The sequence below is a fragment of the Apodemus sylvaticus genome, chromosome 12 (assembly GCF_947179515.1).
Source record: "Apodemus sylvaticus chromosome 12, mApoSyl1.1, whole genome shotgun sequence".
NCBI classification, from domain to species: Eukaryota; Metazoa; Chordata; class Mammalia; order Rodentia; family Muridae; genus Apodemus; species Apodemus sylvaticus.
In genome coordinates, this window is record NC_067483.1 from 96,845,086 (window position 1) to 96,861,622 (window position 16,537).

Consider the following 16,537-nt stretch of genomic DNA (forward strand, 5'->3'; position numbering starts at 1 on the left):
CTCCGTACTTACACGAGACTCTTAATGAAATTTGTCTATGCTGTGGGCACACAGCTGACTGCTGCCAGACACAGTCGAGAGATATGTGACAAGCAAGAAACCTGGGCAAGCACGGGGTATTCACAGCTGTGAAACGGGAAACATAGACAAAGACAATCAGTCATTCAGTTGACCAGACCAGATGCTAAGGGAGTCTGCATCTGACCCTGAGGACAGCCAGCTGCCACTGGATCTGCAGGCAAGCGTATGACTTGGCAAGCCTGACCACACCTGTCACCACAATGCTTGTCCAGGTTTGGGTGCTTTCCACCTGGTTCTTCAATAAGGATTGATTCCTTATAATGGAGGAATGTGGATCCTCTCCACCTCCTATTTGAGATGAGTTAGTTAACTTGTTATTTTTAAAGCAAGGCATCCCTATGGTGTAATTCAGACTGGCCTGGAGCTCTCAAATCAGCCTCCCAAGTGCCAGGATTGCAGGTGGGCATTGCTTTTAGTCCACCCAGTAGAGCTGCCATGTGTTTCTATTTGCCAACTGACTGTCTTCTACACTGCAACAGCTGTAGGTCATAGCCCATTCCCTGTGAAAACAACTGAATGGGGATGATAAGATGGCTCAGAATATAAAGGTGCTTGCCACCAAGCCTGAGGGCATGAGTTCAAACCCAGTTCCCAGTGGACCCAGAAGAGCTGACCCCTGAAAACTGTCCTCTGGCCTCCACATGAGCAACATGGTATAGGCACATACAAATAAATGAGTAATTTAATGTTTTTAAAAGGACAATCATTTAATGATAGGGTGAGATCTTTCTGGAGATAAATATGTATAAAATCACAGGATGGAAGTGATCACAGGGAAGTCTCTCAACCACCATCTTCACCTCGTGTGGGAGACTGGAATGAATTCATATCTTAAAAGTTGTCCCAAAGTGTTTGGCATCAAACATCAGGACTGTGGAAAGGACTCCACTGTGAAATGTCAAGGTTTGCAAACGGCCAGCAGGCACATGGTGTGGCAAACACCGAGCAGGATGAGGTGGGTGGTCCAAGTTTTGCTGAATATAGGAATGAACAATTTATCATCACCAAGTTCATGTGATGGAGCTGTCTTCCTGATGAGGGAAGACAGAGTCCAACACATAAGGAAATAAAAAGTCCTATTTTGGAATAACCATGTCTCGTCCTCTCTGGCAGTAAAATGTTCACGAGCTAGCTTTGGTCTCTGATGCTGAGATTGAAACTGTGAGTCACTTGTTATATTTCGAGGGTGGTGCCATGAATTCATGATTCCCTGAAGTGTGCATGAAGTGAAAAAAATGATTGAATGATAAATGCAGACTTTGCAGTACTTGTGGAGGAAGATTCTTAACACACGTGCAAACACAATCATTTATTCTTACATGATTTTCTTCAAGAATACAATCAAAGATTCTTATTTTTTTACTTAAAATTCAGCAATAGCATCCTTTTTATTTCTTCCTGTTTTTCTTTTTTTCTTTGTGCAACCCTGCCTGTCCTGGAAGTCTCTCTGTAGACCAGGCTGGTCTTGAACTCTGTCTCTGCCTCCCAAGTGCTAGGATGGTATAGTAACAATGTATGGTACCATCGTTACTATAATAACCCCTGGATTCAATAAGAGCATCCTAATGTTCTCCACACATTTCTTAAATATACCATGACCACAAACATCCTCATGTTTACTATTTTGAGTTCTTCTGAACTGCTGCATTTTGTAGATGACTTTTGTTTAACCGAGTTCTAATATTGCAGGATTTTGTGTCAGCTATTTATTACTGTAACCTGCCCAAAAGGATCACATAAGACAACAAAAACAGCAGCAGTCAAATTTTATTTTCAAAATAGAAGTATTGCCAGCTATTTGCTTTGAGGGTTAAGTTTTTAACACTTACTGTCATAAATAATGTAAATGTTTTGCTAATACTGCTCAAATAAAATGGAGATTTGGGGCTAGGGAGCGGCGTCAACAGTTAAAAGCATTTGCTGCTCTTGCAGAGGACCTGTGTTCAGTTCACAGCACCCACACAGTGGCTCACGACCATCTGCAACTCTAGTTCCCGGAGATCTGATGCCCTCTTCCAACCTCTATGGATACAAAGCATGCACACAGTACATAGACACAGACCCAGGGAAACACTCATACACATAGAATAAATAAAATACAAACACATAAAATAAGTCAAAACATGTTTGAAGGGAAACCAACTACTTTTAAAGACCATAAGTGAGGGCCCAAGAGATAGCACAGGTGTGCAAAGTGTTTGCCTTAGAAATGCAAGGACATCTGTTCAGTCCGCAGAAGCCACATAACAAAGCCAGTGGGGTGCGTGATTGTAATCCCAGTGTTGGAGAGACAGAGCAAACAGGTCTGGAGACGGTCACTGGACAGTCAGCCAATTAGAATTCTAGGCCATTTTAGAGACCTTATCTCAAAAAAGAAATTGAATGGTACTTGGGAGAGGACACCCAAGATTATCCATTGACTTCACACACACACACACACACACACACTCTTGCACACATTTACAATCACACACACTCACACACACACAGAGATGTACAAGTTTTCATGTGCATACACACACACAGGGGGGGGGGGAAACAATTAGGATACCATACAACTTCAAGTGGATCCCAGGAAGGTTATAATTCTGTTTTGCTATACATAATTTTTAGTTTCTTTCAGTGAGTATGCAAATAAGTCAACTACAGTGAGTGGCAGGCTAAGAGGCACAGGAATTGTTATATAAAAGACAACTGAAGGGCTACATTATCTAAGGTGCTAGAATATGTAACATTTTCAAAAAGCACTAAATAGATGTAGCAAGAAGCTTGTGCTACTCACAATGAAAGTGTCTTCCACTTTGGCAATTCCCTTTCCAAATATGGTTCCAAGCTGATCACCAACCCCAGCCAGCAGAAAACCAAAGAGGGGAATTCCCAGCAAGGCATAGATGATACAGAATATTTTTCCACCTTCAGTTCGTGGGGAGATGTTTCCAAATCCTAAGAAAAACATAAGTGGAAAAATTCAGTTGTTTACCAATGTGTCATAGTTTGAAACCCCCCCACCCCAAGTTTAACTAGAAATCACCAGCTATTACAAGACACGGGTTGTTTATTCCAACTGGGGAAGACTCCATTTATATTATCACAGCAAAAATAAAAGCTAACATAAGCTATTATTCCACTAAAATATATCATACAGATAATGTTTGGTGAAACTTTGATCAGATGATGAGCTATGAGGTGTTAATGCACTGAACGGAGTCAATATTTTCATTAGTCTCCTTCTGTCTCCCAGGCGATGATAATTGCCATTGGCTTACAAAACTTACATTACCATTTGTAATGTGTTTGGAAATATACATTAAGAACATTCAAATACACGTAAATTATCTGAAGAATGAGGCTGTGTTACAATTTATCTCTTTTTCTTATCCTATTATATTTTTAAAATAGATAAATGCCAAAGTGTGACATTCTGAAGATTTTTAAGGCACAAAGAAACAAACTTGTCATGATTGAGACCATTGCCTTTCACAGGCCTCATAATCACTGAGGCATCACCTACGCCTGTTTGGGGTGAAGCACCCACAGTTCCAGACGCACAGAGAACACATGTATGGAAGATGATCCTTTGTCTCTTCCTCATGGTAAAGTAACCTGGAGCTTTAGTTCAAGGTTTCTCCCACTCAGAAGTGTGGATGGCTGGTATACTGAGATCTCCCACTCAGAAGTGTGGATGGGTGGTATACTGAGACTGAGTCTTCCATTGTTGGTCTTCGGCTGTTTTATGATGAGAGGGTCATGGCTCCTTTTTTTTTTTTTAATCTATAACATTCTGTGGATCCACCACTAATGGGTATGGAAGCCTTTCCCGTCTCTGCATCAGAAGAAACTGAGCACAAGCAGAGCCCACAGCAGGTGCTTATAACTGAGACGCAGTGAGGCAGCTTCGAACTGACAGCTGCTATGATGACCCCAGGACTCAGCTCTGAAAGTCACAGAAACTAAGAACTGGGTGAAGCGTGACAGTACACGACATCCACTCGTCAGTCAGGGGACCTTAGGTGGATCACTTCCTTAGCTGTTAAAAGGGTCTGCTGTTGCTGTACGCTTCCTTAAGGTGTAAGGACTAAGTAAAATACCGGGTGAGGTGCTGGGGAAAGTCCATTATACCGCGCTGCTTGGTGTACCCCAGCTGATGCGAAAACTACTGTTGTTTCCTACTAGTCATTAGTAGTCATGGTACCCATGGAAGCGAAGACCAGAAAGTCAAGGTATTTTGTCTATTGGCATATAAAATAATAGTCAAGCAAATGGCAGCACCATAGCACAACACCATGTTCTGGACTACTCTGACCTCCCTTGGGTGCCATTCTTCACAAAGATCGTTAGACAAACAGCTTGCATAGCATAAGGCAACTTTTCACATGTAATGGCTGGAAGGGTTGGGGTGCTTATAGTGACGGGAAGGAGACTGCTGGAACAGGAAGGCGTGGTAGGGAATTCCGCCTGGGATCACAACACAGAAAAGAGATAGGGCCCACTTGGGCGCTCCGAGGCAAAGATCAAGTAGCAGGTGGAGCCACAGGTAGCCAAAGAGGAGCGCCTGACGACAAAGGTGGTCTAAGCCAATCACATGCTGTGGGGTTAAGCCAATCATTCACGTGCTGGGTAGAGGCTAAGCCAATCACGGGTTGGTTAAGCATTTTGGATCGGCAGTCTTTCACACACTGCACAAGCCCTTCTGATTCATCAGGCAAACCTGTCGCTGACATGAGGACCGGACTCCCTTTTAACCACGCCCATTGGGAAAGAGCAGAGAGCACCTGCTATTTACCAAACTCTGCTCTGAGCACAAAGACCGCAGCATAAAGCAAGCCAGCCTGCAATGTCACTCCATAGAGTGGTGAGGGCACAGCACTGGATGTGCAGGGGTCGCCTGGTCCAGAGAATGTACTTGCTGCACACAGACAAAGGATCCCAAAGGGCTGACCAGAAACTGAGTAGCAGTTACTTAGGTTTCAGAAGGGTTTTCACGACAAGTTGAAGAACCAAAGGCAGAGAAAATATGGAGAGAAATAATAGAGGGAAGGGGGGGGAGGTGTCATCTTTGAGAAACTGAGAAAAAAAATATCTGAGGGCTGTGTGTGCTTCCGGTAGATAAAGGAAGGAAAAGCAAACACGGGGCACATTACAAAAGCTCCTGGCCGTGTTAAAAGGTTAGGGCTGAAGGAGCTGCCGCTGCGAGGCTTTCAACTGTCTGCAGTGACCGGATCCATTATAGCTCCCAAAACAATGATGTTCGCGAGGAGGGAAACGGAAAATGTTAGGCTTAGATTCTGGCAAGGATAACTGGTGATCTTGGGAACCGAAGAGTGACTAGTGTGGGGACCGACAGGTAGGACCACGGAAGGCAAACGCTATCTTCTGTGAGTGTCCATCAAAGATCCACATGCTGATGGCTCTGCCATCACTGTGGTATTATTAGGGATGGGTGGAAACTTCCCAAGAGTGGGAGGGGCCTCAATTTGTTTTCACATTTCTGCCATCAAATATCCAGGCAAAAGCAACTGGCACAGGAAAGAGTTGAATTCAGCTCAGGGTTCCAGGGAAACCTTCATGGGAGGGAAATTCAGGCAGCCAGAACTTGAACCAGCCAGTGACATTACAGCAACGAGGGAACAGAAAGCCAGGGGTGCTTGCTGCTGCTAGGCTACCCTCTCCAGATATACAGCCCAGATCGCAGGCAGCGGACGATCCTATCAGTGTGGGCCTTCCTACCCCAATCCCCGTGCTCAGAGCGGTATCTCTAGGGATACTGGATTCTGTCACATTGACAGTTAATCACCACAGAGAGCTGAGTGGGAGGTGTTTACATCACTGGGAGTTTGCCATTGGTGGAGACTGAGCTGCTCAGTGCCTTCCTTCCTGTTTCCTGGATTACAGTGTAACAGCATTGGACTGCCCTGTTCTCTTCCCACTGGTTTCTTTAGCTATCACCACAGGCCCAAAGTAGCAATTCTACCCAATTCTGGACCATGGCCTCCAGAACCACAGCCACAAGCAAACATGTCTCTGTGAAGTCAGTTCTCTCAGGTGTTTTGTCACAGTAAGACAAAGCTGACAACATTTGATTTGACAACCAGGTTGATTTCTTTTTTTAATATTTATTTAGTTATTATATGTAAGTACACTGTAGCTGTCTTCAGACATCATAGTAGAGGGTGCAAGATCTCTTTATGGATAGTTATGAGCCACCATGTGGTTGCCAGGATCTGAACTCAGGACCTTCGGAAGAACAGTCAGTGCTCTTAACTGCTGAGCCATCTCTCCAGCTCCCAGGTTGATTTCTTTTTCTCTAGCATAATAACTAAAGGAGACACTCACTGAGCATTACATTCATAAGCCTCAAACTCATACAATACACACAGAACCCTGGACAGGAATAGATCATGAGGTAGATCAAATAATCTGCAAAAAAAAAAAAATGTACAGACTCCAAAGAAAAGAAGCCAAGGACAAAACTTGAGGGAACACCGGCAAATAAGATGTAGAAGGGGACAATCACAGCTGGGCTGGGGGAGTTCAGAGCAGAGTTACAGGGAAAGCCAGTCTCAAAGCAAGAGAGCTTCAAACATCACCAAACCACCTCAAAGCACTAAGTGAGATAACCAGCAGGAGTGCCAAGGATCCAGCAAGAATTTGTTATGAGAGACATCAGAAATGGTATTTCCATGGCAGGGTAGCAGAAGCCGGTGATGCACTGCTCTGTGGCCTATTTTAACCCCCACTTCCTTCCGTGCTTCCTGCCTGTCCCCTCCTCCACACTCATTTACTTTCCCTTTCCTTTCCCCTTCCCTCTTCTCTCTTCCCCCTCTACCTTTGATTTTTAAATAATTTCAGCCGTGGGAAAGTCACAGGAATGTCACCCAAAACTCCTTGGAACATTTCCCATGTCTGTCATCCATTTCTTAGTTGGCCCTGTTCTCTCTCTACTGAAACACATTCTTCTTTCTGAACCATTCTGTAGCAAGTCTTCTGACACCTGTTTTGTTTGGGTTCTGTTGTTGTTTGAAATGAGGTCTCATGGATCTCAAGCTCACTAGATAGCAGGGGCGGGGGGTTTTGGTCTGATCTTCCTGCCTCCGCCTCTAAGTGCTGATAATGCTACTCCAGGATCAAACCAGAGCTTCACATCAGCTAAGAAAGCACTCTACCAACTGAGCCACACCCTGGCTCCTTCACCCCTGTATTCTGTGTCGCTCTTTCCTTTCATAAGAAAAGATTCTCTCTTGTATAACTACAGCACACTCGCCGAGCTTGGTGATCAACATGCACAAGAGATTATCGCTGAAGTTACAATCTACACTCAGATGTCATTGTTTACCACACTGTCCTCTTTGCCAGGGTCAACTCAAGAGTACACACTGCACTTGATTGACTTGTCCCGTTGTTCTCCTACCTTTCCACCCTTCCGTCTTTGAACCCTTCTGTGTCTTTGCAGGACAGAGGCTTTCGGTGTTTTTGTTTGTTTGTTTGTTTGCTTGTTTGTTTGTTTTTTAAGCGTTCTTCAGGTTCTTCAGTTCCAAGCTGCCCAATATTTCCTCAAATATATTCAAGGAATGTTGACAAAAACACCCCCGCCCTTCTCAGTCTGTCCCCTCTGGGAGTTCCATGACCTCAGCTTATTCCATTAATGCTGAATCTGATTGGTTAAGTAAACCCATTGGCGAGGCTTCCCCGCTGAAAAATCCCCTCTTCTTTTCCTTTCCGACTGGAGAGACTTGGAGATTCCATGCATATTCTGCTTCTCAAATTTGTACCTACTAGTTGTGATATGGGGAACAAACAAAAACACAAATTGTGTTGGAGAAAAGGTAAAAACAAATAACCGACAGCATTACACCTCCCCGCTAATCACTCAAAATACCCTAAGCTCATTGTACTATCCGGTTTTGTGTGTCAATTTGACATAAGCTGGAGTTATTTATCACAGAGAAAGGAGCCTCCCTTGAGGAAATACCTCCATGAGATCCATCTGTACGGCATTTTTTTAATTAGTGATCAGGGGCATGGCATTGTGGGTGGTACCATCCCTGGTAGTCTTAGGTTCTACAAGAAAGCAAACTGAGCAAGCCAAAGGAAGCTAGTCATGAAGCAGCACCCCCACCCCCACCCCCCACCCCACCCCTGTGGCTTCTGTGTCAGTTTCTGCCTCCAAGTTCCTGCCCTGTGTGAGTTCCAGTCCTGACTTCCTTTGGTGATGAACAGCAATGTGGAAGCATAAGTTGAATAAACCCTTTCTTCCCCAACTTGCATCTTGGTCATGTTTTGTGCAGGAATAAAAACCTTGACTGAGACACACATTATGGCTACTTTCATATATAAGGATAACTAATTGTGCTTTTCTATTTTGTATAAAAGTGTCCACAACCATTTTCTTTATGTTTTTTGTTTATGCGGTGTTCTCTTGGGAGCGAGGGAAGCTCCGGTCCATCCAGAGCCCTCTCAGTGAGATGCAGCAGCTTCAGAAGCCTCCCTGTGCTGTAAAGGGACCAGAACTTCACATTTGCTCTGTTCAAGGGGAAGGGGCTGAGAACTGGGAGCCCAGCTGGAATCCCAGAAACAGGATGAAGTCTCAGCCTGACTCCCAGCACTAGAAAAACCTCAAAGGACTGTGGATGCTGATTCCACAACACCCAAGCATTGAGCTCACATCTCCTGGGTGGTCTTGCTTATCAAGGCCATGTAATGTACCACAGGAGGAGTTCCACACGGGGAAATTTGAGAAGGGACCAGAAAACGGATAGCCTGAGGAACAAGGCCACTGACAGACGAGTGAGCCAGGGGGTGTTTAAACAAGCCTTTGATAGTTTCACTTTTTATTACCAGCTATAGACATAATAATTTTATTATTGATAATATTTTTATACAATATACTGTGATTGCAGTTCCAAGATCTTCCCCCTCCTACCTCTCCAAATCTTTCCCATCCAACTCCAGGCCTTCTTTCTCTCTCTTTAGAAGCAAACAGGCAAACAAATAACAGGCGCGTGCGTGTACACACACACACACACACACACACACACACACAAACATGTACTCAGTAGCTCCACCCTATAAATCTTCTGCCTGCTATGATGCTAAGCACTGAGACTCACTCTATTCCTGAAGGAAGCACCCCTCACAATGACCGCTCTCTGGTACAAAATAAATTAAAAAGTCACGAAGCAGTTTCCTGACACATAGAGCCACCCTGGAGGCCCCCAAACATTCCCATGGGAGGCAGAGTCCAGTGGATGTATAGGAGATATTTCTCCAAAGCGGCTGCCCTCCACAGACTTTCCACATGTTCTAACCAATGGCTGTGGACCTGGCTAAGTGGTGATTTACAAGCATCATAGTAAGCTTCTTTATTAGCTATCTAAGAAGAGCAGGTGAGACTGAAAGTACTGCCATCTGCTATTGGCTTTCTGAATTCCCTGGGTTAGTCAGCAACACCTCAAGGTGGACCAGTGCTGCTTTACAAGATGAGATAACCATACAAGCCATAATTAGTTTTGCTTGAACCCCTAAAATAAGGACTTCCTGCTTAGTGTCCCATAAGGAAATCAAAGCTGTCAGTATGACTTAGACCAGGCTAAGACTGACAGGGAACACAGCTGATCCAACTTCCAAATGATCAGGGAACAAGAAGACTGCAGATGGGTGGAGCTCCTGAAGGTGGTGTTACAGAACCTGGGAAGGTTGGGGAGCAGGGTGTCTGTGGTACAAAGAGCTGCCTTGTGACAAGAACTGTGAAATTATTACATATTTTCCAAGTCTGCTGAGTTCACCTTAACAGCTTAAACCATCTCTGGTGGGAATACTTTCATCATAGAAGTTGGCAAACACTATAAATTACATCTTTTTCCCCTTTCTCTGGCAGGTACTGTTTACACCTGTCAACATGATACAATCTGGAATCACCTGAAAAGAGTCTTAATGGAGGAACCTTTTATTTAAAGAGCAGGTTGGCCTGTGGGTATCTCTGTGGGGAATTGTCTTCATTCGGTTAGATGGGGTGGGCAGACCCCACCCACTGTGGGCAGCTCCATTCCCCAGGCCTAGATCCCGGATGGCAGGAGCGTAAGAGATTGAGCTGAGTCGTAACCGTGCAGACAGTCACATCTCTCTGCTCTTCTCTCTATTGATGTGCTATGACTGCTTCAAGTCCCCCCAATAATGAACTATAACCTGAAACTATGAGATAAAATAAATGCTTTTCTCTCCAAAATTGCTTTTGTAAGGGTGTTGTATCCCAGCAACAGAACTGAAGCCTGTGTGCCATCCCAGCACTGAAAAAGGCACAGTAAAATTCAAGGGGCTGGTGTGGGCCATCTGATGCAGAGTGGGATGGAAGTCAAGCTACGTGCAGTCACCTTGGAGAATATGCCAACTCCAAGGTCTCTCTTCACCTTGCCGCCTGGAGCAAGGCTTCCTATAAGGTGAGTCCACCCTTCCTGGCCTGCCTGGTATCAGGCCCAAGGATGCCACTCTGGCTGAGCAGTGCCAATGGCTTGAGCCATTTTTCTCATTACAAAAATGATGAGAATCATTTGTAATAAAAGTAAATACCCTCCTCTCCCCTCACCGCAGTCGTGATCATAACTGATCACAACAACCCATCTATCATCTGACTTCCTCATTTAATAAAAGTACAAACTCAACCATCACAGAGAAGGGGATGGAGGAACAGAAGGAGAAAGGAATGAGTGAGGAAGAGTAAACAGTTATAGCTCAAACCTTTACCAGAGAACCAGTGGCTCCACCGGGACAAAACTGAAAACCAATTGGCAGGTTGACACATAACCACACAATTGCAGAATGTTTTAGAAAGAGAATAGAGGTCTAAGTTTGCTGGTGTTAACAACCAACTTGACAGAATCCAAGATGGTATATGAGATGGGCATCTGGGTGTGCCTGCGGGGGGAGGGTTAGTTTATGTTAATTGGTGTGGGAAGTGCTGTGGTAACTACAGGTAGAGGCATTCCTCAGGCAGGGGACCCTGGTCCATACAAAATGGGGTGAAGGACCTGAGTGACAGAGCATGCACAATCGTCCCCTTGCTTTCTGACTGTGGATGTGATATAACCAGCTGTTCAAGTCCCTGCTGCCTTGACTTGTCCACTGTGATGATGGTATTATGCCTTGAACTGCGAACCAGAATACGCCTTTCTTCCTTAAGTTGTTTTTGGTGAGTATTTTATTATAGCAACAAGAAAGAAACTAAAACATGACATTAGCAACATAGAAGAGAGAAGAAGAAAAATAAAGTGGGTACCCCTGTGTTTCTAGAAAGGAAGGAGAAGATATCATGTTAGAAATGAGGGAAAGGGAGAAATGAAATAGGAAGGATTAAATGGGGTGAAGTGAGGTGGGAGGGCAGAGGAGAGGAAACTCTTCAGAGGTATATAAAAGCCTCATTGAAACCTACTACCATACAATTTTCCTAAAATATATAAACAAGATTATACAGAATATTTAATCACCCTGTAATGGGGTGGGGGGAAGGAGGCAATACCCCAACTAGATATTACTACCAAATAAAAAAGTCAGTACCAGGAATTAGTTATCGCTTCTTGAGTTGTTAGCCAATGGGGTACCATAGACCCTACTCCCCAAACATTTCAAGCTATTGCCTATGTTACTGATTATCTCCCAAACTTGACTGATAAAGCTTGAATTATAGAGCACACACACACACACACACACACACACACACACACACACACACACACATGCTTGAATCATAGAGCAAGGAGATCTAAAATTGGTATGCAGTTGGAAGCTTATTCCCTGCTAGATTGCTTCCATTGTGCTGGAAGATGCTATGCTCTCCTGGAGGAGAGGACTGATCATCAGTCTTACCCAAGTATGACCTTCAAAAGTCTCAATAATGACTTTCCTGGCAAGACATGCCCACTGATGTAATATTGCCATAAATATTATGGGAGTAATAATCAACTATTTTTTATTGGATTTAAGTCAGCTCTAAAGGATAAAACCTGTACCCCAAATGTCAATGAGGCCAAGAATCTATGACTAGAAGATTATAGGCCTTACTGAAGAACCTGCTGCTATTGTTCTGTTAAAGGAACAGAGCACAAGATGCCACCTTACGTATCATGAGATGGCACCACACCTGTCCGTCAGTGTGCCACTCAGAAGAGAAACTTCTTGCAGTAGATGGCAATTCACATGGTTTGCAAGAGCCAGCGGTGGTAGATGACATCAGAGAGACAGTAATTTTCTAGAGACAAAGGGGCAGGTGTATGTATGAACTTCCAGTGATTATGGGAGCATGCACAAGACTTTCAAGCCAGACAAAATCCCAGCAGAGAGGGAGAAATGTGGGCATGGAGTCCCTCCATTCCCTTAGGAGCTACTGGTATTAGATTGCTGCTAGGAGAAGTTTTGTCCATTTCCCTTTATGCTGTGACACCTGATGTATCAACCACAGTAACGAGCAGGCTCCACAGCCAGGAGTGGTTGGCCAACACAGCTTAGAATAGGTGGGCTTAGAAGATGATGGTTCCTCAGAAAACTGGGCATGATACTACCAGAAGACCCTGCTATACCACTCCTAGGCATATACCCAGAGGACTCCCGAGCATGTAATAAGGACACGTGCTCCACCATGTTCATAGCAGTCCCATTTATAATAGCCAGAAGCTGGAAAGAACCCAGATATCCCTCAATGAAGGAATGGATACAAAAAATGTGGTATATTTATGTGGTATGGAATACTACTCAGCTACTAAAAACAACGAATTCATGAAATTCTTAGGCAAGTGGGTGGAACTGGAGAATGTCATCCTGAGTGAAGTAACCCAATCACAAAAGAACACACATGGTATGCACTCACTGACAAGCAGATATTAGCCCAGAAGCTCAGAATACCCAAGAAACAATTCACATATCAAATAATACCCAAGAAAAACGAAGGAGAGCCCGCCTGGTCCTGGAAAGGCTTGATGCAGCATTGTAGGGGAGTACCAGGGCAGGGAAGCGGGAAGGGGTTGATCAGGAATGGGCAGAGGGAAGAGGGCTCATGAGACTTTCGGGTATCCAGGAAAGGGGAAATCATTTGAAATGTAAATAAAGAATATATCAAATAAAAAAAGATTCTGCTTCATGAGAGCTTATATTAAAGAAACCCATTAAAGGAAACCCATTAAAAACTTAAAGAATTACATAATTGGAAAAAAAAGAAAATACTAACAGAGCATTTTGAAAAAAGAACAAATGTGAGCACGTGTGTGAGGCTGGGTGGGGTAGGTGGGGGTATCAGAGAAATTTAGGGAGGGTACGAATGCGATCAAAATATGCATTGTAGGAGTTCTTCAAATAATAAAAATTTATTTAAAAAGAAAGAAATGTATACAAAGCAACACCATGTGCAAATGTAATAAATTAACTCCCCGAGTAGTTAATAAGCTTACTTTCTAATGAAAACTTTTATTTTAGAACATTGTATAATTTAATAACATCATTTTATGACCTATTGGAATAAAAAGTAATTAACAATAGATATTTAGAGAAGATGAAAGTGAGATAAATATTACTTTCAAATTAAAAGAATGTTGTCTATAGACTTGATGATTAAGGCCATATGGAAACTTAATGAATGAAACCAGCAAGGAGCTGAAAACAGCTCCAGCAAGTAAGTGAGCGCAGAATTGGTACGCCCACTGAGCGAGCGAGCGGTCACTGATTGCTTGCCAAATAGTGATGTGTTGAGTAGGGAGTAAGAAATAAATGGCGCTGGCACCATGAAGATGACACAGTAAGTAACTGTGTGCTCACCATACCAGAAAGAAGACACAGGTCAAAAACCCACAGCATTCAGGCTAAAAGCTTGGCTTGGCTGAGCTCAGCCTGAAGCACGGCACTGCAGGCAGTGGAGACTACGGGAGGAACCAGGGGTAGCTGGCTGCTTGCCAAGTCCAGGTTCATTAAGGGACATTGTCTCAGGGGAACAAGGAAGAGAATGGTAGAGAGGGACCTGGCATCCTCCTCTGGTCTCTTCCTGGGTACACACACACACACAGAGAGAGAGAGAGAGAGAGAGAGAAACAATGTCCCTGATTTACACTACACACTACAAGTATCAGATGGATTAAACCATCAGTATGATGAGGGAATGGAGTAGATTTTTAAGCCTCACTATTAGGGCAGAACCATAAAGAAATAAAAGACCTATGACTAAATAAAAGGATACATCGCTGTAGGTCAAGCTTCAAAAATATTGGGTATCTGTGGAGCCAGGGTTACAGTAGCTGTCATGGAAGGATAGATCTTGAGACAACATCTCCTGCTGTCAGAACAGACACAAAGGCAGTCTCCAGCTCCAGATATAATATGAAAGCTTAGTTTCCTGATCACCACGTTGATCAAAACTTTTACCTCATACCTCAGAAATTCCAAACACCTACCATGATAAACTGATGAACCTCAAACCCGTTACCTGCATATCTGAGATAATTAATGAAAATCACAAAAGGTCAACTTTGGCAATTAAGTTCGCCTCCATGGGAAGCCCGCACAGATCGCTTTCTACCCTCTGTGAATGAGTTCCTGGAGTCAAGTAATAAAGTGCTTAGACTTAGGGGCTATAGTGCACAGACTCTGGCTTTGCCAGGCCAACTTGAGGAGAAGAGTCTGGAAGCTTCATGTCATGAGTCTCTCCAGTTTTCAGTGTGGACAGGGTTCCCAGCAGGATGCAACAAATGGGCACTGTGCCCATATAGACACATCTAGTGTTGAAACCATTATAAACGATCTAAATAATTCTGACCTAAAACTCAGTTTGGACTCTTTTATTCCAAACACGAATCTCCCCTGCCCCTCTCTCCTCACCCACACCACGAACATAGCAGAGCATGGTACCTCTGTGAGTCCAGTACTCAGTGGAAGCAGGAAGACTGAGAATTATAGGCTTGAGCTATGTGAGGAAATCCTGTCTCAAAAGCCAAAGCAAATACCAAGTCTGTGTGCCATTCCTTTACTCTGAGAACTGCTAATAATACGGAGAAAAATACAGAAGGATTCAAATATCACTATTACAATGCACAGTGACAACTCGTTCAAAGAATAGCATTGGCGGTCGCCATGACAGACCAACAGATCTAGTGCCACCTAGAAGCTGCATCGGCTCGTAAGCACTGAACCTTCAATTGTGCCACCAGGTAACAGAATCCAGGACGGAAGCCTGTGTGTTGTCATTCTGGGTCAGACACCAGCTTCACTCTGTGCGGGTGGGTGTGCCACTCACCCAAGGAGAGTCTGTCGTGACTTCCTTCACCTCATTCAAGGCCCAAAGTAGAGAGGAGGCTACCATGATAGTCTTGCAGTCACTGGAGGTCCCCTTGGACTTCAGGAACAGCAGAAGCTCAGTGGACAGTTATCTGACTCTCACAGGGCCCAGATTCCCCTCCAACAGTAACAATTATAGCAGGGTTTTTTCTCCTCACCATATAGAAGCAGAGTCTAGACCATGGTTCTCAACCTGTGAGTCATGACCCCTTTGAGGGTCAGAGGACCCTTTCACAGGGGTCATCTAAGACCATCAGAAAACAGATACTTACATTATAATTTAGGACAGTGGCAAAGCGACAGTAGAAATGAAAATAGTTTTATTATTTGGTGCCACCACAACATAAAAAACTGAACTAAAAGGTCCCAACACTAGGAAGTTGAGAACCACTGGACTAGATGGTGGTAACCTAGACCGTTCCTTCACCAGGCTGCTTAATCAAGTATATCTCTTGCTCCTTGCTCAAGCCTTCCCCTATATAAACCTAAATGCCTTTTCAGAACTCTGAAGATGAACTTAGGGTCACTGGACCACTTTGTCTGATCACATTCTTAGTCACCAAAACTCCTCTCAGCTTTCCCCCCCCCCCTCCATTGCTTTACCAGGAATGGGCAGGTCTTGCCTGGTCTATTGAGACTCCCAGTGCTGGGGAAAGCTCCTAATAACACTGTATAACGAACACACAAAGATTAAGTGATTATGAAGATGTGCTGATTTAGTTTTTCACAAAATCAGCAAACTGCATACATGCTCCACATTCTCCTTTGAAGCCTTTAATGAAGGTATATGAATCAAGAAAGTCATTGAAAATCAAGCACCATACTGAAATAGCTGGAATCAAACATTTAGGTCCATGCTTACTTTAATCTGTGAAATGCAAGTTAACTTGTAAGCAGAGAGGAAAATGTGTTTTCAGTTTCCTGTCAATCATGCTGTGTGAACTCTGACATAAAAGAAGACTCCAAGAAACAGATGTTTGAGTATCAGTTTCTATCAATGTCTACAAAATTTATGTGAAGTTATAATGTAATTTCAACAAATATGGGAGTTATTTAAAACTTTATAATAAGACCTAAGAAATATTTGGAAAACTAAACAAATGAGGTAGAAAGATTCCTCCTACATAGTACCAGGACTTAACTATTAACTATT

At 43.7% G+C, this 16,537-nt stretch overlaps 1 protein-coding gene across 1 annotated transcript in view; it reads right to left on the reverse strand.

Annotated features, from left to right (window-relative positions):
- Kcnk2 (potassium two pore domain channel subfamily K member 2) overlaps positions 1-16,537 on the reverse strand; it is a 142,718-nt gene that overhangs the window by 51,357 nt on the left and 74,824 nt on the right. The window contains exon 4 of the mRNA XM_052200899.1: positions 2,864-3,024. Within this exon, the coding sequence (XP_052056859.1) occupies positions 2,864-3,024 (161 nt within the window). The remainder of the gene's footprint in view (positions 1-2,863; positions 3,025-16,537) is intronic.